The sequence below is a fragment of the Pomacea canaliculata genome, linkage group LG8 (genome assembly GCF_003073045.1).
Source record: "Pomacea canaliculata isolate SZHN2017 linkage group LG8, ASM307304v1, whole genome shotgun sequence".
NCBI classification, from domain to species: Eukaryota; Metazoa; Mollusca; class Gastropoda; order Architaenioglossa; family Ampullariidae; genus Pomacea; species Pomacea canaliculata.
In genome coordinates, this window is record NC_037597.1 from 24933270 (window position 1) to 24957584 (window position 24315).

General features: G+C 38.2%; 2 protein-coding genes across 2 annotated transcripts; both read right to left on the minus strand.

Moving 5' to 3' along the window:
- Positions 1-1455: 1455 nt before the first annotated feature.
- Positions 1456-11747, minus strand: LOC112570761 (kynurenine 3-monooxygenase-like). The gene is made up of 14 exons (XM_025249363.1): positions 11594-11747; positions 10445-10514; positions 9617-9804; positions 9065-9113; positions 8672-8759; positions 7538-7706; positions 7008-7201; positions 6683-6740; positions 6168-6257; positions 5659-5716; positions 5282-5364; positions 4917-5018; positions 4441-4500; positions 1456-3870 (listed from the first exon to the last, which is right to left on the minus strand). Exons 1-14 carry the CDS (start codon positions 11639-11641, stop codon positions 3727-3729), a joined length of 1401 nt encoding a protein of 466 aa, XP_025105148.1. The 5' UTR covers positions 11642-11747; the 3' UTR covers positions 1456-3726.
- A 2844-nt stretch (positions 11748-14591) lies between these two features.
- Positions 14592-23752, minus strand: LOC112571116 (kynurenine 3-monooxygenase-like). Its single transcript, XM_025249928.1, is given in 17 exon segments — positions 14592-15119; positions 15923-15982; positions 16191-16292; positions 16967-17049; positions 17359-17367; positions 17370-17415; positions 17889-17978; positions 18407-18464; positions 18830-18953; positions 18956-19022; positions 19291-19468; positions 19793-19880; positions 21780-21828; positions 22495-22604; positions 22607-22681; positions 23111-23180; positions 23741-23752. Coding segments are annotated over 17 exon segments (1338 nt in total). The 3' UTR covers positions 14592-15002.
- Between the last annotated feature and the right edge of the window lie 563 nt (positions 23753-24315).

Below are 24315 nucleotides of genomic sequence, written 5' to 3' on the forward strand. Positions count from 1 at the left end.
CACTGCGATGTTCTCGTGATTGTCGCAGATAGCAAACTGTAACTCAAGGTGGCGCTGGCCAGTCGACAGAACTGTTAACAGTATCTCATTGTCACTCGACTTTTTCTTATCAAAAATGTCCGCCGAAAAAGTTTACCTTTATATATACATCATAGACATTGTAGACAATTCGGTAACTTTAGTGTCGACGATGGAGCGTGCGACAAGTCCTGAAAACATTGTGTACCCAGCCGTCCCTTGAATTTTGGGCGGCTGAGGGTTATGATCAAACTTTTGGGCTGTTATAAACCGTCATTTCCAGCATCGTTAGGTGTTTAAATATTAGTTTTGTCTCATAGGAACAATGATTGTCACCACTGCAGTGTAAACATCCAGGGTTCACATCTCGTCTCGGAACACTGAATGTGACACCTGTTCACGGGGTTAGTTTTCTTTGGTTTCCCCTCCATAGCGCGAAATCTCAAGGTAGAAACATTATGGTATATTTTGCCCTCAAGATAATTTGATGATGTGCTGCATTCACAGGGCTTTATCAACGGTCATGCACAAGACCAGTGTGTGTTCACTTGTGCTCATACGTAATTCACATTTTCCCCCGAAAACAGACTGGCTTTCTGAGTCAGGAATACGAAGTAGCAAAGCAAGATTACAGAAAAATAAAAGTGACAGCTGACTAATGGAATTCTTCGGTCTGATGGCTACAGTCACAAGAAGTGAACGTTGCGCAAGAAATGGCGTTTGACACCGAGGCAGCAACTGCATCACGACCACCCACCCATCTGTAAACAGATGCCACATGCAGAAAAAGAAGAATCAGTTAGAATCTTTAACCAAAGCATCACCGGACCGCCCAGGCAGGTGTGGAGCAAGGGAAACAACCGTTACCAGCTATCATAATGCTTGTTATCTTCCTTTTTCATCAACTCTTAGTACCATGTGTAGTAGAAACCTTTTCTTTTAATCAAAAACAATCTGAAAAATATCCTTTGGTTTTTATCTAATCTGAAAACATTCAAGATGTGAGAAGGATTCCTGGCTTTAGAAAAGAGAACTATGACAAGTTGTCAGATGTCCTTTGTGATAGAAGTTACTAAGACGTTTTGAGGCATTTGTGATGGTTTGTTTAGATACAAGGATAATGCAGGTATAAGAATTGAATCAATACAACATTTTAAAGAAAAAGTAATATACACCAACATTCTCTTAAATGGTCTCTGGTAACCGGACATTTTCTGCTCTGAACAGGATAATTTAATGCTGTCGCTTCTCCATCATGGCATTAAAATATTTGGGCCTTTGTGGTAAACCCTCACGCAAGACCTGCAGTACAGAGTTCAGAAAGGAGTTTGTGGAGGAAAGAAAGACCAAATGAGCAGAGATGTTCATATTTTTTTAAAATTAAAACAAAAGAGAAGAAAAAAAAAATGTACAAGAGAGAGACAAATGAAAAATCTTTATTCATGAAGGTAACTTAAGCAAAAGTTATGCTTTTTTTAACATTGAGCCCTCGATTCAAGTAAAAGAAACTGAAACACTACATTACTACAAAACAAAGGCATTAAAATCACAAAAGAGAAAAATTAGTATAGGTGCAAAGATGAGGATTGCTGTCTGAATAAGTAACATGAGGTATATATTCATTTTGTCAATGTTAGTAATATCTGTTAGTAATATATGTTTAAGTTGAATGGTTAGCCTCTGTAAGTGGTCAAAAGCTTTGAGGTAGATGTTCTTTGAACTTGTATAGACTGGACTCCATTTGATTGAAGTGTAAAGAAAGGCTGTCCAACGAACACTACCTGAATGTTTCAGACTGGTGTGAGAAAGACAAACAGATAATAACAGAAACAGAGAGAGACAAACTGCTAAGGAACCACAAGTATGCATTCAACTCAAAAACATGGAGATTCAGAAACAAAATCATGAATACTGATTGGACTGGGGAAAACAAATTATATACCTGTGGTTTTTCCATATTTTTAAAGATACATGTTGATACAATAATACTGTTTAATTTCTGTTACATTGAATGACTTGCTTTCATTAGCATTAACATGTGCCATCACCAAGATTACAAATATTAAAAGGCACTCCATTTAATGGAGCTAAAATGGTAGCTTTGCTGAGATTACAGAACAGGGGAGAGAATACACTGTGAATGGTCAACTATTAAGACAGTTACACATTGACATGAGATCTGAAGCACAGACCAATTACCATATTAAACTGGCAAAATTAAGAATGCATATGCACATACAATGTAAGCTCCAAAAAGCCACTTATTAGAACAAGTCTTTACAACGCACCATATTAACCTGTAACATACATTTGAAAAATGTCCTAAAGGCACTCAAGAACAGTCCCTAACTTATATCAGTGTACCGTGGAGGGATTTCGGGAACGATTTCGATCCGTCCGACCCGAACCGCAGGAGTCCATGTCCGCTTTCTTTTCTCGTTTGTCTGGACTCGCTAATCGGTGGACAGGGCTGGCGGGAATTGAAACGACATGAGGCACTTCTCGGTCTAATGTTAAGAGAGCAAATCTTACAGAGTGTTGCCAAAGATTGGCCACATATTTGCGCGAGCGTGATTTTTCCTCGACGCAAGAAATGATTGCAAGCTCCGAAAAGTATCGGCAAAGCTCACCCAAATAGAAACATGGCTAGGAGAGCTGAGTCGTCCATGTTCGCCGCAACAGGAGTTAGTCGGTACCAATCGTCCCTCAGTCCTAATTCAGGAAAGGAACGTAGCAGAAATAACCTCTGTAAAAGTAATTCCAATACTTGCAGGCCGACCCCTCGACAGGAAAAATGTCCTAAAGGCACTCAAGAACAGTCCCTAACTCATTATATTGTTGTCATGTTGGGCAAAATGTTGAGCAACAAGCAAGTGTGGTGATACAAAAAGAATATATGATCCTTAAATGAGGATAACTCTGGAGGAAATTCATTAAATCACAAAGTATGAGGAAGAGGAAGGTTTAGGCAAGCTCCTTTAGGTGGCAAGATAAAGAGTTAACTGTACATAAACACTGAAAAAGCAAATTGCAACTAGCATCTGAAACTGAAGTTATATTTAATATACAACAGCATCTGTAATGACATCACAGGGCATCCTTTCCAGATTCTTGTCAACAGGTGATGTATGAGTTTTCTCATTTCCAGGTCATCACATCCTTATTTATCCAGTCTATATCTGGCATGAACAATGTTTTGCAATTCTTCTGTTTCAATTTTACATCAGTAACAAAAGTAGAGAAACGGACAGCTGAGTGGTTAAAGCGCTGGCATCTGGATTGAGAGGTGCACAGGCTTAATACCTGTGTAATGCAGCTCACTTCCCCAGTCAACCTAGCTGTCAAAGAATGTGTACCTGAGTCTACAAAGGAATGGGGAAGGTAAGGTAGCAAGGGAGAGAGGGGCACCGCCATCATGTACAACTGGCCCAAGGACAGTGAGGTCTGTAACACCTCAATCCCTAATACCCTGAAAAAGGGACCTTTATCTTTACCTTCAACATTTTTTCAGTAATAAGAGTGAGATTTTCAGCTCTTTGTTACATTTAAGCATGAAGATTACCCACAAACACATTAGAAATTAAGTATGCACACACATACACTCATAAGGACACTTCATTTACACCTGGCAATAAGATTTCAGATTCTGTTAACATAATCTCAGACACATGCAGGTTGCAGACAAAACAAAAACTAGAACGAGTTAAATTATAGTTCAATATTGGTGGACCACTTATGCACAATGTCCAGAGGAGAAGGTCCTCCATGTCTGGCTGCCAGGTGAGTCCAAAGGGCCAGACCCACTCCAATCATGGCAGTCCAGCTGATTGTGATGCCCAATCTATGCAATACCTGCAACGCACATCAATGGCTCATGACTTTTCTCTTGTTCAATGTTTCATGCATTTAAAGTAGAAGTAGAGTTACATGAGGGAAAATACATTCGTTTGAGTTAATCTGTTTCAATAAACTAGAACCTGCACCAAACAATGAACAAGTAAACAAATCCCAAGTACAAGTATCAGTAAAAGGGAGACCAGATATAATGTCATAAGATGGTAGACGAAGCTAGTGGAACTTCTTGGTCAGTCAAGAACTGCACTGCAGACTTTCACACAAAGACAGCAATTACAAGCCTGTTGCTTTGGAGGCAAGGATTATTGGTTTTAATCCTCCTCCCCTTTACATCTGTTACCTTTTATGTTGAGATGAATCATTCATGTCTTGTTAATTTGCTCTTTTAACGCCATCTTTTCCAGATTTCATGTACTTGAATCACTTTTTTAAAGACTGTTTTTGATGTCATTAAGGCACGAAGTACTGTAGTGACAGACGCACACAAACACAAGAAGCTATGTTACAGAAAGTCCTTCTGCACAGACAAAGAAAAGCATCAGAAATGGATGAACAAGAGCCACTGACCTTGTCCTGCCAGGCGCGGCGGGCCACACATTCATGATAGCGGGTGCGACTAAAGGTCACCTAAAAAATCACTCACTTTATTAGCACAAAGTTACTCCATACCTACTAAACTTGCTTTACAGCACTTAAAGTTGGTGAATCACATTCTTAAAATACTCTTTTTCACCCATTGTATTAACTCTATGTATAATGTGTGTCTGTCCTTATGTCCCTCTTGTCTATATCCACAATGAATATATCCAGAAAAAGATGGACAAATTTGCAAACATACATCTACAAATATGCACATGTATGTACACACAAATATTTATAAATTTATCTTAGAATTTGCAGTTTCTATGCATGCATTTAAAAAAAAAATTTTTTTTTACAAAATAAAAACCAATATTCTTAAGTACTTTAAATATGTGAGCAACTTCTAGATTATGTACACCCATTTAGCTTTTGTATAGATGTAAATACTTCATTTTGCTTACCATAGTATACAGAGGAACCCAAGCATTCGGAAACACAGTGTTCAAGATTCTGTCAAGCATCTTCCGCAACAGAAATGACTTTGTGTTGACTAAGGCCCGCATCTAGTGACAGAGTTGAACAATTAACTACAAGAACCTAAAAATAACTTTCTTCAATTGATAAAAAATAATAGAATAATTTTTTGTTCATGCTTAAATATTTATCAAGGACACTGTACAAGTGTCACATTGCCAGACTGAGGCAATAATCTGCACAGTCCACCACAAGCATTCTTGAGTTTCACTTTCATGATACAAAGATACAAACTAGTATACGAAAAAATACATATTTTGACTTAAAAAACAGCTTCTATATAGTGACTCACTTCGGTATAGTTATACATAGCAAGGTCACAAATGGCTTTGGCATCTGGATTTCTGAACTTTGTATATGCAGGCAGGGCTTGTGCTGTCAAAAGAAATATTAATCTCTAGAAATGTACCTTTTTAGCTCTCTATCCCCAAACCATATTTTATTAAATTATGAAACTTATTCCCAACATTTTAAAACTTGTGCAGTCTGCAGCTAATTATTACACTTACACTTTTCCGAAAACAAGAATCAAAGCCTAATGACAGGCAAGGCCAACGAGAAATGTAAAATCAAAAGGAAAAGAAAAACTGCCTGGACTAAAATTACATCAAAAGTTGCTTCTGTCCCATACAATCCTTGAAATATAAATATATGAAAATTTCTCCTTACAGAAGTCATCTCCATACTTGTCAAGAATGTCAGTAAGCACCAAGCAGTCTTCAAACCCCTAAAATCATTATTTCAATGAGTTGGGATCAATACATGCACTTACAGCTATATGCATACACATCAAATAATCAACAGAGTTTTCTGTTCAAATGTCTATTTAGAAATTCTAAGTCTCTGCCTAGAGGTGTTTAATTTCTGAAAATTTGTTGGTTCATATTTTCTTTCTTTGGTCTTGTCTGTTTATAAATGTCTACCAACAGGAAAAGACAATCAGCTTGAAAAAGGGACAATACTGTTAATAAACAGATTATCTAATAAGTGTAGCTGCAAATAAACAGCTCACACGTGTAACTGTTAATAAACAGAATGTGTAACAATTGCAACTGTTAATAAATACTAAGCCATTGATAATATATGCTGATGCATACTTTTCTTTAACATGGATGAGAAAAATACTTAAGCACATGTTTGTAACAATAACTCTGGAGAAACAGCATGAAAAAACATACACAGTTCATGCCTTGACCATAGAAAGGCACCATAGCATGAGCAGCATCCCCTATGAGGACGGCCTTGTCTCCCACGTGGTACGGAGAGCACTGTAAGAAAGCCAAGAAGTTCTTTGCATTCCAGTGTTTTAAATTAAAAGATGATTTTCATGTCTTACTTAGGCACCCAAGATTAAATCTGAAGCCAATACAACAATTCTCTCCATACAGGTAACAAACATTTAACCACTTCACCACAGGAATATTTCTATCTTATCTAGATAACCATAAATATTGCAGAAATAAGCAATTTATGTAATTTAACTATATAGTAGGTGTAAAAAAAACGTTTGAGGGGCTCATAGCATTGAAGTAATGAGACAGTTACATGATGCTTTCACTTCTAAATAAAGAGTTGCAAATAATTTAATGTAATTTTCCTTTCTCCACCATCTTTCTCTCCTTCTCCTGCCCTTTGTTTTTGCCAGATGCAGTACGCAGCGCTACAGTACTTGTTGTAATTGTTTAGAACTTACCTTCACAGTAAGCAATGGAGAAGCTTTTGTGCTGAAGAAGATTTTCTTCAAATTTTCCCTGTGACAAATAAAACAGTTTTAATTTTACCAGCCACAGGGAGTGTAGAATTATGCAGTCAATTATGTTGTGAAAGCGTTCTTGTTACAGGCAGCTATAAGCTACAGCCGTAAAACTGAGAATTATCTGCTTTCAACTTTTACTTCAGTGATACAGAATGAAGTTTTATGGCCATGTTACTTTTAAGAAGTCTCTGGAAGAGTTGACAGTTTTTTTGAGTTAGTATGACTTACTGCCAAAGCTTTATCTGAACTCAGTTTTACTCACTCTCCCAGCAAAGGCAGTGAGTCTGGGTAGTATTTGTGGAATAAGTCCATCAGCTGGTCTTCTGTCTTGATGGCTTCAAACATCTCGAATGGCATAAACAGTGTGGTGGTGTAGGACCGATCTTCATTGGGTAGTGCGATCATCATGAACTCATTTCTTGGCCATATGTGAAGGTAATTCACTTCCATAGCAAACTGCAGATAAAAGATGCATCTCCAGCTGATAACACTACTAAGACTACAAGCAAAATGTCTTCAAATACTGTTTTTCTGGTGTTCACTTCCACCAATCTTCATTTTTTCTTCTTTGACTTCTCCTTTTTATTTTGCTCTTATCTTACTCTTCTTATTTTCCTAATTAAAACAAATTAAAGTTTTCAACTCATTGTAACTCATTTGTGTATATATATAGCCTACTGTGAATGAGCCTTAGTCAGGTAGTACATAGTAATAGACTATTATATTTTTCACACAAATATATTACACACATGAAACATGAATGCTGATAAAAACTAAAGTATAAAAACATACATCACCACTTGTGGTAGGTGGAATGGTGAGCTCCATGTAGCCATGGGGAATGTACTCTTGCTGAAAGTCGAAACGGACAGACTTCATCATCTGCTGTCGAACTGCTGAGTGAGCTCCGTCACTTCCAACAATTAGGTCAACTTTTCTGCGTACTTCTTCCTTTCCATCTCTGAAATCATTTTGCCACATGAGAATATATTGAGATAATTACACTATCTGACAAAAAGATTCTAATGAAATAAAATAAATATGATGCCACTTCCACAATGTATTACTTTCTCATTTAATAACAAAATATCTCATACGTATGTGTTTATCTTTACAAAAGCCATGTTCTAAAAGTGAATGATAAATATATATTGAAAACAGCCTGATTTCTCTTCATGGCATGCAGAATTACATAGTCCAATAAGATAATTAAATATGACTAGCAATACATTGAGCTATGAATATTAAATATCATTATTACTATTAAACTATGATAATTAAATATTAGCAATACTAAGATATGATACTTAAATATCATTAGCAATATTACTTTACTCTCTCCCATTACTCTCTTCTTCCCCCAACTCACCCCAACACACAAAACAGGTGAAAAGAATGCACATTCATGATGCTAATATAGTAATATGGAACATGTCAGGCATATACATGCATGAATACACACAGGAATAGGTACAGGCTTGACGGTGGAGGGCAATTACTGACCAGGTGACGACCGGTGACCAAAGGAGAGCGAGAGGGGTCGACTAGGGACAGGATGGAGGTTCGGGGATGGTTTGGAGGGAAGTCGGGCGTGAAGGTCGGTCGAAGAGGCAGGAGGGGAGCATGTGAGGAGACACCGCAGAGGTGAGATAGACTTACTGAGAGGACGAGTGTGTGGTGTGGAGGTTTCGCCTTACCTAGAACTATCATAATGTGTAATACAAGTTCGGGAAGCCACCGACTGGTAAAAGGACTTGGAACGCATAAGAGTGTTGTGTTTGTCCTTGTGGTGGGATCAGGAAAGCAACCCCCATCTACCACATTACAATACAATGTAGCACATAACTGTGCTCTCGAGTATAAAATCCATTACTCAATAATTCCAAAAGCAAACTGATTCCTAAGTTATCAGTTTCTTATGCTTACTTGAGAAACACAACCTCGCCAGTTTCAAAATTGCACTTTTGGACTTTGTGGCAGAAGTAGGTTGTCACATTTGGATGTCTCTCTGCTTCTGCAAACAACAACAACAAGATGACTGTCAGATGTTCTTGCTTATGTTTGTCTTTGCAAGATTTTTTTTCTAAACCTCAAGTAAAATGAGGTCAGGACATCTTTTAAAACTACAGCGAGAGCTGTGATGACTAAAAAATAAAAATTATGCGTCTATCAACATCTGAGTTAAACTAAGTTCTGAAATCAACAAATGCAATAATGAGGGTATTGTATTACATACAAATTACAAATCAGTAAACAGATTTACAGTTACATGAAGAATTAATATTTATAGTCATTTTTTTTAACACAAATTTTACTAACCATTCAAAAGCAGTTCATTTAGCAGGCGTCTATCCACAGACATGATATGCTGCAAACAAAAATAGATTTTTTTGCTAAAATTATATGAAAAAAAACATGCTAATTGAAATTTTCCAACACATTTTTGAACATCTGTAAACAAATCAGGGTTTATATTGTTCATGTGAAAGCAAACATTATGGGGATAATGGCATAAAATCTTTAAAGTTTGAAGCTTTATACCTTAAATGCTTTTCTTGGTTACCATTTATCAGTTTATTTATCTGATATATTAAACACTGTACATAATCACTCTAGGATTTTATGTCAAAGTGTGATTACCCTATTTAGAAAAGGTGTTGGGTTTTTTCGTTCTTCGATACATTCAGTAATATAACATGTCTTTTACAAACAAACATACATAAAAATACATATGCTTATGGCTGATGGCATACTTATAAATTCAGTAAACAAGAACTCCTTAAACTACCTATACACCTAGTGTGGCTCTGGTGTCTCCTAAAACAACTAATAGTAGTGATGTTATGCAATACATATCCACCAATCACAAACCTGATTCCCTTTGCCATAAGGAATAGGCCTGCGTCTGCCGTCAAGATCATGAATCATGCGAGCATACATGGGAACACCATGTTTAATGATAGCCTCCTCCAACCCCACAGAGTTCAGTGCCTCACGGCCTCTGACAGACAAGGCCAGGTTGATGCTACGGCCATGCACCACCTTTTGTGTTCGAATATCTGTTGAAAGCAAATGCTTAGGCTGAAATTGCTAAAATCATTTCCATGACTGCATAAAGATGCACAACTATGAAACCTGGAAGTATCCAGATGTCAAGAACACGTACAGCTTTTGAGCAAGTATATTTAACTGTAATGTGTGCATGTCGTCATGGTGAATATCATGGGAATATTTATTAATTAAAGTACATTTGATAGAGTGCATTCCCTTGCTGAGCAGCAAGTTCAATGTGCTGAAAAAAAAATTAAACAGGTGACATTATCATTCATGCAAATTAATAAACTAAGATAACCAGTCTTAACGGTAAAGCATTCGAAGTATAAAAGAAAAGCATTTGTATAAAGTCAAAATGGTACAAATCCATTTTGGTAAAATGAGCATCTGCTGTCTTAAAACAGAAAATATTGTGTCAAGAGATAAAGAAAAAGTCTTTGGAGACAATTTAAGGTCACAGATACCAGAAGTCAGTTCAAAGAGAGTTCACCTTATCTCAAACAGGTTTAAAGGTCATTGTCTATCAACCAAGGAGGACAATGGTCAGAACATCTTTTGCTTAAAAATGAGGAACTGGCACTGAGCTATTCTTCAATAGTCAGTACTAGAATACTGGACCCCATGATTCTTGTTCAAAAAAATTACCTGGCCTCATTTCAAAGAGCTCCACCTTGTAGCCTCTTCTAGCCATGAAGCAAGCACAGAGAGAACCCACCTGCAAAATGAGACATACAGTTGTACTGTAGAATGAAATTTTCAAACAGTTCAAGCTAACCCTGTACACAGAGACCAGCACCTCCATGGCAAGCTTTTACTACTAACCTAGATATAGGTCATAGGTCAGTGCTTTTACACTGTCAAATTCTCTACAACAGCTTAGTATTAACACTGAGACAAAGGTAAAGTATAGAGACGGACAAATATCAGGCATCTAAATGCATGTGCCCGAATATGTGCATTTGTACAAGCACATGAGAGAGACAGTGTGAGTGGTGTGTGTTCATCGTGTTTACGCATGCATAAGTATGAACGTCTTAAGTGTATGAAGTGTTATACCAAGTATACATAGAGGCACACAAAAAAGGAAAGATAGAGGATGCCCATGAATATTTTCACTGGGATTTATTTGTGTATGTTTCAGTTGTATATTTTGTAAGTAATTATACGGGATAAGCTAATTAATTGTCCCCTATAGGCACTCCGCTTTCTTAAAAATTAAATAATACTGTTACTAGCTCTCAGACTTATGAAAAATGGATGTTAACTGATCTATCACATGCTGGTTGTCTGATACTGATCATCATTTTGTACATAATACAGGCACATATTCTCTCTCAATCCCATTCTTTCTCTCACACACACAGAGAATTACAATTATACACATACAACACCAAACAAACTGACAGGCAGAAAATATACCACTGAGCACACACCATGCTCATACAAGCAGCACACTCAGAGTAACACACACACATGCAGAAGTGTAGGAGATTTAACACACACCATTACATAATAACACATATGGCAGTGCTGTGCAACCCTGGCTGCCATGCAACCACATATCCAGGAGCACGGACATTTTCATTGTCACTGGTCAACACACTGCACATTGTTTTCACTCAACCCGACTGTCCGGACTATTCAGCATACAGATAAGGACACTGTAGCAGGATATATTGGAGGTCGACCTACTATGACAATAGTGACAAACAAGACACGCCGTGTCTCTTTCTAGTCTTCTACAAGCTTCTGTATGGCTTCCTGAGTGAAAAGACATATTGTCAAAAAACTTACGAGTCCTCCTCCGCAGATGGCAACATGTTTCTGCTTCTTCTCCGTCATTCTATACAATATTCGATGAGGATGTTTACCAGCACGAGGCCTGCATGCAGGACGAATGTGAAGTATCAGGTCAGGTCAAAGATTACGACCTTGCCAGCAAACAATTTGATTGGTCGGTCAGTCACGCCCCTATCGGGTCAAGTAGCGGTCACTAACACTGTATATAGCTTTCATGAAAACCGAGGGATGAAAAAATATATATATACAAAGGAATGTGAAAATATCAATCTGTTTGAAATATAAGAGTGAATGATGGTGTTGCTAGCCCTTGTGTTTGTTCGCTGTGTGTAAGGATTACTGTCGATTCCATTTTTGTAGTTTTCGGGCATTTCACGAGAAATGGGCCTCACCGATTCTAATAATAATAACAACAACAACACTTAATATTCCTATATAATTTTGAATAAGTTCCCTAAGTGCAAGAGCTTCAAGGTGATGCTTTACTAAAATTCATTATTGTAAGTCAGTAAAACCCTAAAACATTACCCAGTCGATTCTTCCAGGTTTTCTGGCTGTGCCAAAGGCTGAGTGCATGTCATCTCACTGATGCTGATTTTAATTCACGCAGACAACATACAAAACGATTGACACTTCCTTTTTTTCATTTTATACTTTGGTTAACCCATCATTTATTAGTTTGAATATACAAAAATATGTTAAACGAACCTGATTTTATCTAAATGCACAGCAAGATGAAATACAGTTTCCCCACTGTTTCCAGCTTCAAGACTTAATCTGCCAAAGAAATTCTTCCCTCATTTTTTACAAAACTTCATAGTCCTAAATTGTGGAGACATGACAACTCACAAAAAAGAAACTGGTTAAGTGCATCAAAAGTAACAGTAGTGAATGGTAGTAATAACAACATATATAGTGGAGACCTAGCTGTAAATCACTGAAACATTCTCAAAGAAATATTTGAAAAATGCTAATTAATATATCAACACATCAAACACATATCCACAAACAGACGAGCATGACAGTAAAAAGTGCATGTGAGGTCAGAAAACGTGACTAACAATTCAATCCGGACTAGAAATGAGCTGATAAGATAAAGTAAAACAGCGAGGTACTTCAGTTAAGACATTTTGCTCGGTCAGAAGGTTTATTTTAGAGTCGACCTCTGAATAATTTACATAATTTACATTTATAAAGGACATTTTCGGGTCTCATAAACACTGCAACAGGCATTGGTCTCGTTAACTTTTTCTTCTCTTCATCTGTTATGATGTTCTGCATTTTGTCGTATATCGCCAGAACTAATGAAACATTGAGGTTTTTGTTACATTTTATGATACCACGTATTGCATGACGATTACATACCTATGGAGGCATTCCTATACATATGTACACACTATACACAAATAGCATAATAATAATCAAGATTTCTTGTAGAGTGCTGCTACCATCTGGATCAGTCCCTCCTCTATGTTGAATGATCTCATGACCTGCCAGAGTCCATCGTGCCAGACACGATCAAAAGCTTTTTTGAAGTCGATGAAGTTATGGTATAGTTGACGTTGATGCTCCAGGTGTTTTTCTATCATAACACGGCAGTTAAAAATCTGTTCTACCGTGCTTCTTCCAGCCCTGAAGCCAGCCTGTTCTTCTGCCAGCAGTTCCTCCGCAATAGGTTTTAAGCGGTTGAGGATGATTCTGAGCATTACTTTGCTTGGGTGACTTATCAGACTGATGGTTCTGTAGTTCTGGCACTGCCGCAGGTTCCCTTTCTTAGGGAGTGGGATGATGATAGACTGAGCCCATTCTTTTGGCCATTTCTTTTCTTCCCATATCTTTTGACACAGTGTGGTGAAGGCCTTGGTTGTTGCATCTCCTCCATGCTTCAGCAGCTCAGCAGGTACGTTGTCCACACCAGGTGACTTTCCTCCCTTCAGACTGTGCATAGCTTCTCTCACCTCATCAGTGAGGACTGGCAGGTCTTCAGCCTCTCTTGTCCCAGTCTGGTGATGCTGGAGAATGCTGGTGTCTGGCTCGATCTTGTAGTTGTACAAGTCTTGGCAATATTCAGTCCAACGACTTAGTACAGCAGCGTTTTCCGTAAGGAGCTGTCCGGCGCTGTCTTCGATGACTGTGGCTGGTCGCTGTGACCCCTGTGCAACCTCCGCTTTGCAGATGACATTGACCTCATGGCAGGCAGTAACAACGAACTTCAGGATTTGACGGACAGACTCTCCAGGCGAGCGGGGGCCTATGGCATGGAAATAAGCTCAGAAAAAAGCAAAGTAATGATTATTTCCACCACCGACAGCAGCAGCAACATCGTCATGAACGGCCAGAAACTGGAGGAGGTCAACAGCTTCAAGTATTTGGGTGCCACCCTGACTAGAGATGGTTGTTGTACAGCAGAGATCCGTATCAGGATTGGTATGGCAACATCCGCAATGTCCAGGCTGGATAGGATCTGGCGAAGCAACTCAATCAGCTTCAGTACCAAGCACAGGCTGTACAAGTCCCTCGTAGTGTCAATCCTACTCTACGGCTGCGAGACTTGGACGCTGCTTGCCGCAACGGAAAAGAAGCTCCAGGCCTTTGAGAACAAGTGCTTGAGAAGGCTGCTCCGCATCTCGTACCGCGAACACAAGACCAACGCATACGTACGGAGCACCGTAACCTCCCTCGTGGGCCCACATGAGCCCCTTCTGGCAACAGTGAAGCGGCGCAAGCTCGCCTGGTTCGGTCACGTCACCCGCCACAACACCCTGTCCAAGACGATCCTACAAGGAACCCTCGAAGGGAGCCGTCGTCGTGGTCGTCCGAGGAAAAGCTGGGTCACCAACATTAAAGAATGGACCGAACGCGAGATGCCAGACCTGCTCTCATCTGCTCAAGACAGGACCGGGTGGAAAATTCTGTCTGTTGCTGCTGCCGGACGGTCCCCCCTACGCCCAGACCGGGCATGGGACTGACCTGACCTGACCTGAATCAAGATTTATAAAGCGCCTTTCCAAAGATTTGCTCAGAATATTTTACATAAATCATACATAGACTAAATCCTCAGAAACCACGCACCCATCTTTGCATGTTACAGATTGGCTCACTTCTACAACATGCACTCACTCACACTCAAAGTAAATTACAGAATCACGTGATGCACGCTCAGGGTCAGGACAGGGTCACAGTGAAGTCATCATTCGGAAAAGATGTGCTTTAGGTTTGGACAGAGAATCAGAGTGACAGTATTCGTACGAATATTTAGACATGATAATATAGTTTTAGGAGACTGCTCTGTTAGTCTCAGAGAGACTCAGAATAAGTTCAGACAAAGACTTGCAGTCTGTGGTTCGTGCATGTCAATGGGTCCATGTACAGTTGAGCACCAGTGGACCACTTCCACAGAATGTTAGCAGGTGTAGAGGGCAGGTCCCACCATGTCAGGCAGTCGGCTAGAGAGTCCAGAGGGCCACACAAGTCCAGTCAGGACAGTGAAGCTGGCTGTGGTGACCAAGGTCCGTAATACCTACAATGTACATCGTGGTTTGTACACTTTTTTGTATCCTTTACCAGTTTTGTCATCAATAAACAATTCCTTCCCTCCATGTGTCAAATAATGGGTATGTAGGAGCACTTTCTTGTCCTGTTAACTAAACCACAGATTTTACAGTTCAATGTTATCCCCAAACTTCTACTATTTGGTTCGTACCTCTGTAATACTATAAAAGTGAGGACAGACAGTTAAGTGATGTAGAAAAATGCGTTCATTTTCAACAACAACAACAACAACAACAACAACAATAACAACAATAAGAAGAAGATTTTATTGCATATTTTCCCGCTTAACAGCAGGCTCAATGCGCTTTACAAACACAAAACAAAGTAAAATACACAAACATACAAACAAACGCAAACTGAACGCTACATACAAACAGAAGTAAATTAAAACATGTAAAAATACAACAATCAAAAGCACAAAAGGAAGACCTTGCAGTCAAGACCAGGTGGAGGAGGGATTAGTTTGAATATTTGAAGTTGTGCATGTTTCTTATTATTCTTAGTATGCACATAAGTGAAGTATAGAACTAACAGAAAAATCTGCTGTCATATCTTGTGGACTTGCTTGCTAACTGTTGTTAACATGGTCCTGCAGGTTTGTCCATCACGTGACTACGTAACCCGTTGACACCTTTAGCGGAATGGTTTGTGACTAAGATTGTGATTGACAGTTTTACGGACACATAAAAAGTGAATGAGCAGGTATGAGTAGAGGACAAAGTTACTATAGTTTCTCTCCCCACCTCTCTCTCTATATATATATTCACTGACCTTGTCCTGCCAGGCACGGTGAGCCACACACTCATGATAGCGCGTGCGTGTGAAAGTCACCTGCAAAAAGCATCCACTGTATGAGCTCAGTCACTTCATTGTCTAGTTTAGACATTTTTTTCTTCCTCGTTGTAAGGGAAGGTGTAGTTGGTGTTTTACGTCGAACACCACTCGTAGAAAAAAAAATCAGGGAGAGTACATAAATATTGTAATATGAACGATCACCTTTTACACTTTTTATTCTGACAGAAAATTTCACTTCACTTACCATAGTATACAGAGGAATCCAGGTGTTTGGAAACAAAGTGTTCAAGATTCTGTCAAGCATCTTCCGCAACCGAAATGACTTTGTGTTGACATAGGCACTCAACTGAGGGCAAACAGTGCTGAATACATTAACTGCATTAATCTAGGGTTTAGTAGTGCTGAATACATCAACTGCATTAATTTGGACGAACTAATAGTCTACTATCTTTTTCATGCGTGAATATTTATCATTACCTAGTGGTGCAGTATACATAAGTTTCATTTTTTTAAATTACATTTTATAAATGGAAAGTAATATTAGCTGTAAAAGTTTTTCCAAGAAGCTATAAAGAAGATGATGAAAAAGAAAAAGGCGAAGTAGTTAAGTTTCATGACAACCAAAACCTCAAAGTACAACATCTGTTAATATAATCATTATCAAAAAGTGCATTACTGATATAAATCGAAAACATAGTAAAAGAAAGTAATTGTGGTTGCTCAAATCGAAACTCATCTACTACTGAATTTATTAATGTGAAAGTTTCTCACAGGAAGATCAAAACATTAATCAGATTGATTTTGATGTATTTTGGTGAAAGTCGTGAGTTATGTCCCATATAAGACTATGGTTTTGATAACAACAACCTACACTGTCACTATAAATACACACTGACTGAGGACGAAAAATGAGAATTATGACTATATCAGTAGTGATGACAATTCTTGCATGTGGATGTAACAAATCCTCAGAGAAACCAAACCTTTCCTAATTAATGTGAATACTAAACAGTGACTCACCTCTGTGTAGTTGTACATGGCAAGGTCGCAAATGGCTTTGGCATCTGGATTTCTGTACTTTGTGTATTCAGGCAGGGCTTGTGCTGTCAAAATAAATATAATAATAATAAACATAGACAAGATTTCAGGAGTGTACTTGCACCTTATGGCCTTAATGCGAGTACGCGACAACGAAACAATTCTTCGAGTAGAGTCCAGCCTGTTTCAGGCTAAAAGAAATTCTGGTTGAAAGGTCTAAATGAAAACAACAAAATAAAGTCTCAATAAGCACAATCAATCCTTATTAAATATAACCGTACGTTATAACAACCACAATCAAATAATTAGGGATGTTCTGTGGAATTTAGAAAATGCGCCACCCAAAAATAAAGAAATATAAAAGTTGTCCTCACAGAAATCATCTTGTACTTGTCAAGAATGTCAGACAGCACCAGACAGTCTTCAAATCCCTGAAATCAGATCACAACTAGTTTGGGTTAAAAGATGAACTTAGAGCAAATCCAAACACGCAAACTTGTGGACTGGTATCGGTTAGATACAACAACAACAACAACAACAACACACACACACACACACAACAGATAGGTGAAAGGTTTTTCTTTCCAGGGCCTCTTCAGAACTTCAGCCTAGTGGAGTTTTAATTTTGAAGATTAGTTTACTCATTTGTTTGTGTCTATTCATAACAGTCTACTAATGCACATACGGAAGGCAGAATCGGTGGATTCGAAAGGACAGCACTGTTAATAAACAGAATAACAAGTTAACCGAGAAATGTTGAGCTACTGATGTTCTTTGCTGCTAATGGCTATTCACTCCTAGAGTGTTAGCATAAGCTACACCGCATAGTAAAATGTAAGAACAAAAAAAAACTTTTTAACTAAGAAAATCTTTGAAATTTTATTGTATAAAAATGTATGCTCACACAGTTCATGCCCTGACCATAGAAAGGCACCATGGCATGGGCAGCATCTCCTATGAGGACTACATTGTCTCCGACATGGTATGGTGAGCACTGCAAGAATTTCTTCGACATTCAATGTTTTAAATTACTCACACACAAAAATCATGTCTTTCCTAGAAAGAGGAAGTGGAAATTACACAGAGCAAGAAACAGTAGCATGATAAAGCAATGGACCCTGCAAACAATTACCAAAACAAAACTATAATATGTATAATAACTATAACAGGTTTGTCAACCTGACTTCAAAATAAAGTATTCATTACATATATGGAGTTTATATATTTCCTTTTTGTTATAGTATTCTTTTCTTCATAAACCACAAGATTATTTAAATTAGGAATTTTTGTTGTGAACATATTTGTGTGCATCAACCTTCTTGGCAGAAAGAAACAATGTCTAAACGTTTGGTTTTGAAATAACTTCTATTCTGGGAAGTTAAAATGATGGGATAAAATGTAAGACAACTGTTTGGTTTGCACCTTGACAGAAACCATCGAGAAGGGTTTCATTGTAGTGAAGGTCCTCTTCAAATTTTCCCTGTCGCAAAGAATGGAAAGAATGGAAAATCAAGTTCAATTTTAACAGTCACATGTTGAGTAGACTCGTACAATCATTTGTGGAGAGCAGCATCCCGCAGCCGCTAAAACTGTGAAGTATTGCTCTTCTAACTTTCTAGAAATTTGAAAGTTGTTGTCAAACAATTAAGTCTTATGACTACATTGCTTGTATAGGCGGAGTCTGTACCCATTACCAACAGCTAGGTCAAACTAGGTGAGGGGAGAGTCCACTGCACCACCTGGGATTTGAACCATACTCTCCAGATTTAGCTCTTGACTAACCCCTCTCCCGCGCTGAGCATTAATTTTTTTACTAAAAGAATGTCTTCGATGAACCGTACTCACTCTCCTAGCAAAGGCAGAGAATCTGGAAAGTTCCTGCGGAAAAATGTCACCAGATGATCTTCTGTCTTGATGGCTGCGAACATCTCGAACGGCAGGAAGAGTGTGGCAGTGAAGGACTTGTCTCATTGGGTAAGGCGATCATCATGAACTCGTTTCTTGGCCACAAGTGAAGATAATTCGCTTCCATAGCAAACTGTGGATAAAAGATAACAGTTCTGTCTCTCCTTTTATATCTCTTGATTATTCTGTGCTGCTTGATTAGTTTGTTGACTACCTTTCAGCGTACTCTTCATTACTACTGTCTGTTACCTGTGTCTTTTCTGTCTTTCTCTTCCTTCATGTCCTACTAAGCGCATACTACATAAGCTTAATTCTGCGCTTTATAGCATTACTATTTCACAACAAAGAATAAAATGTGTTTTCAAAATGTTGATAAGTATTATGAAAGTGTAGAAACATACATCACCGTTCTTGGTAAGAGGGATCGTGAGTTCTATGTACCCGTGGGGAATGAACTCTTGCTGAAAGTCCAAACGGACCGACTTCACAGACTTCATCATCTGTTGTCGAACCCTGGAGTGGGCTCCGTCACTTCCAACGATCAGGTCGACTTTTCTGTGTACTTCTTCCCCTCCGTCTCTGACAATTATTATCATTTTTGTTTATAACAAAGAAATTATTTTGCAACTGGTGAATATATTGAGGTAACACATTACCTTAAAAAGATTTTAATTAAATAACTATATCCCAATATTTATTTTTCAAGGGATACAAAACAACAATAAAGACAACTTTGATACTATTTACAAAGTTATATCTCTATTCAGTTAATTATCTCTCTCCTTTTACTTCTCCCACCCACCCCACATCCCCATTCATCCACACAAGTGGAGAGAACTCGCAATTTTTACAAGCATAAACACCCATAACAAAAGCCTAGTCAAATAAGTTATTATGTCTTACTTGACAAGCACAATCTCTCCAGTTTCAAATTTACATTTGTGAAGTTTGTGGCGGAAGTAGGTGGTCACGTTTGAGTGCTTCTCTACTGCTGTACAAACATAAGTATACCCAGTGAATGTTTTACGAACACACTATAGCAATGTAAACCTACAATCAGTAAGGACATGTTTTACTAAGTACTACTTGGGTCACCCTTTAAAATGACATCCAAGTGTCTATTTTGTGTTTGTTAAATTCTTCCCAAATCAGTAAGTACCCTACGGATTCCTATTATTCTGTGAACAATAACAGATCACTCAACAGATAAATTTCTGGACAGTTCCTATAAAAAATAAACAATTCATATGTGTATTCATTATCATTTCTTCATACTGTAGCAGATGGTATGACTACAGAAATCACCATAGTAACCACTTCAAATCCAGCTCTCCGTTTCTGATTGGATACACATTGACCAATGACCGGGGAGCACACAGATTCGACTTTTTACCCTCTTCTCACCTTTCCCTACCCGTAAGATGAACTGTCAAGTTTGTGACCCGGGTTTGACCGGGTTGTTGAGCAGTGATAGAATGAATGTGCATGAATGACATCGGTTTGTTGTCAGAATGCGTGTGAATGACAAACAGATTCTGTCGCTAGGAGAGGAGGAGGCTAAAGAGCAGCATGAGTGAAGAACCCGGAGAAGTGTAATGAGTTCAGAGGAAACCCGTTACAGTGATTTTGGAATTCTATGAACAGATCAGGTATTTTGTGTTGAAAAATGAAACAACACGTGACTGTTTACATCGTGTGGGTGTGACACGAGTAGATTGGGTTTTACCCGACTTCAGGTGAGTTGTTTATGCAGTCAAAAGCGGTAAACATAGTAAAGCTTTCTGTTACTGGCTATTCCAGGAGCACCCCATCCTGTTGATAAATGCATTATAACTATGAGAGAGGGTAAAGGTCAAGAGACCCAGAGAGACTCCTTTGTCAGCCGGCGAAAACAATTGTACTACATTCACACTGTTACAGCTTCTTGAGGGGTGAATTAGTGCAATGCCTCAAAGTTTTCTACTGAAACCTTTTTTTTTTCTAATGTGTCCATCTTGATACTGAGTCGCCAGTAAATGTGATCAGACACCCAGGCAAATGTCGTGATGAAAGTAATACCGAGTCACATCAGCTAATTGGGAGGTAGTTAGCAGCATTGTACACTACCTTTCTTTAGAAATGACCTGGTATTGCAGCTCACCCTACCTGTCTGATGCAGACGACAGCATGGCGATAGCTCAGGATGAACTGTACTGAATATTACCTCTAGTCTTTCCCTCCTTCCTTCAATACTAGTCCTATATGGATTCCCGGTCTACAGCCCGGCCTCAATTGAGCAAAGTTATATTTTTTCCAAATGTATTAGCAGATTTTCCATCCAGTTCCACCTGTTCCCTGTGTCTGGATATCATGAGCCTCCAGTAGAGGTTGCTATGGTGATGCGATGACGTGCATAAGAACCGCTAGAAGATGAGCTTCTTATCAGAACAAGTGGATGGTATTCAAGAAATGGAGAGCAATCCTGGTTCTCGTACTCAAAGACACAACTCCCACACATGTCCCTCAAATACAAATCCCTCCTACACCTTTCACTTATTCTCTTGTAGCATGCTGTTCAGTAGAATAGAAAGGAAAAATTGTCATTTTGAAAGTAAAATGTGTTTTATATCAATACATACTCAATATCATAACAGTACTTCTTCTCCAGCCTCACCGTTGTATCATTTGTTATTCTAGTCGAAAAACTGAAATTTGATCTCACTAGTGAGAAAAGGCGAAAATTTGCTTTCTTCGTAAACTCAGTGTTCAATCGGCAATGGACAACTGGAATTGATGTGATCTGTGATCTCCATGTAGTCATGTTTCTAGGAAGTATGCTCAAAGAAACTAATTTTTACAACCAAAAAAGTATTTTATTGCTTAAATACATTTCAACTGAAATTTCACTAACCATTCAACAGCAGTACATTGAGCTGGTGTCTGTCCACTGAAAGGATATGCTGCAAAAAAAAAAAATGTTGACCATTTTACTAAATTTGTATTTACTTTACATTAATTACTTTAACTGTGTGACAATTAGGTAAACGTTTTTTTTTTAAAAAAAATCAGAACTTTAACGATAATTTTTAACTTTTGTGCTTACACCTTTCATTCCTTTTCGGCCCAATACTACCAACATTTAAGGGATATAATAAAAATTACCTATATACTCTCGAGTTAAAATTTTATGTCGAAATAGTGTTTGTAAATCCGACAACTATGAACAAAACAAGAACAAAGTAAAACAGTTAAAACTGAATAAATTCCTTTAAATTAATGTTAAATTCATAACATGCACTTCTGGGTAAGCAACAAACTGAGGTCAAACTATTATTATATTTTAATTATATAATTATCACAAATTATATTTGTTTTTTACAGTTCACAATCTTCACCTAGAACTCCTTGTACACAGAGTTTTGGGAATATTGCTTCCTGCTAAGCATTCAGTAATAAATCAACTCTTTTACAAAAAGTTAACTTTTTTCATTAGATATAAGGTCATTGGGGTTATGGATCATGGTACTCTACGGAGAACAGCAGAACTCCAGTAAAAACCTTCATAACAAATTCTACATCTAGTGTGGTGTGTGTTGGTACCAAGGTTGTATCCACTAATCACAAACCTGATCCCCTTTGCCATAAGGGATGGGTCTCCGTCTGCCATCCAGATCGTGGACCATGCGACCATAGACTTCAACTCCGTGCTCGACGATGGCCTCGTCCAGACCACACGCTTCAACGCCTCTCGACCTCTTTGAGACAGGGTCATCTTGATGCTACGGCCATGCTCCACCGCTTGTGTTCGTATATCTTTTGAAAACAAATAAAATGTAATTTCTTCAGGTCATCTCAGGCTGTCTCAAGGTGCATCAACAATCATTTGCTGTTGAAGTAATATGCTGAACAGAAATGCCTGTACATACTTATGTTGAATGTTATGGGAATATTTTTATTAAGTACACGTTTGTGAATGTGTCATTATGGAATAACTTTCTCACTCATGCCAACTAAAAATAATGACTGCCAACTTCAGTGGCTAGCATACAAAAGTGCAAGAGTTTTACCTTAGTACAAATAACATTACAAACATCTCTAAGGGGCGATGACTGATACTCCCCAAGGAGGATAATTGTCGGCAACAAGACTATCATCCTTTGCTTAGATTAGCTGAGGAACAGGAAGCTGATGCTAATCTGCTCTTCAAGTTCTAATTAGTTCTACAATACACTAAACATTCACCTGGCCTCATTTCAAAGAGTTTCACCTTGTAGCCTCTGTTCGCCATGAAGCAGGTGAGGAGACAACCCACCTGCACAAAGAGACATGCTCATTGATGGTTCTTCTGTCATTTGGAAATCTAAAACATTACCCAGTACTTACTGTGGGTTTTTGGTGTCTAGGCAAAGAGAAGCAAAACATCGTATTGAATGTTTTATTACTATATAAAAATGTCCCATTCTAATCACCAGCCCATATTCATTGCGAGTCTCATTAAATTTTCATGAATTTTAACGATGCTGAATGTTGTGATCATGCGCAAAGAATTGTTTTTGTCATAACTGCTTGATATGAGCGAGAACTGACTTCAAACTGAAGAAACTTAGTATTGTCTGGAACTTGTTGACACCGGATGGCCAACTTACAAACACGAGAACCAACATGGAGATCACAACGACACTACGAGCGGACGGCTTGCTCCGAGTGTTGGTGCAGTGATGATGATGTGATGTTGATGTGATGTTGATGTGATGATGATGTGATGATAAAAGCCAAGCAAAAGTGGTCAGGATTACATTATGTATGACATTTTTATTCACCTAGCCTTTGAATATTCCACAAAAGCTACATAAAGCTCGCTTCTTCTTTCACCATGTAGGCCATTTTGTATGAGACATTAATTTCGAAATACAATCTCTGGTCGAGTAACTCTTTGAAACCTGTATTCTCAAAAATTAACTTGCTTTATCTGTTCAATTACACAAAAATTTATTGAAATTGATTATGTTTATTGTGCTTTAAAACGATCTTTTACCACAGTATTCCGGCTTTGTTGTTGTTGTTGTTGTTGTTGTTGTTGTTGTTGTTGTTGTTGTTGTTGTTGTTGTTGTTTGGGGGGAATATGGGAAGTATCGTCCTTCTTTCACAATAGAGTGAAGATTTTTTTTCGGAAAGAGCCTGTTTATTCACACCACTTCAAAAACCGTGTTACAAAGTCATACAACAGTATCCGCTGTTGTTTTCCTAAAATTCGCAGCTTATTTCTGCTAAACCAAGACCGTGTCCATTGTTTCTATATTTAGAACAGCTTGCTTCATCGACATCAACGTCATGGACACGTGCTCCTCGTCGTGCATCTGTGTTCTATATTTAGCTCTTCAAGTAATTTCCCGAAAATATTTTTTTCTCAAAAGTCACTGGCTTTTTCCGGCAGATGTTTTTTCTCT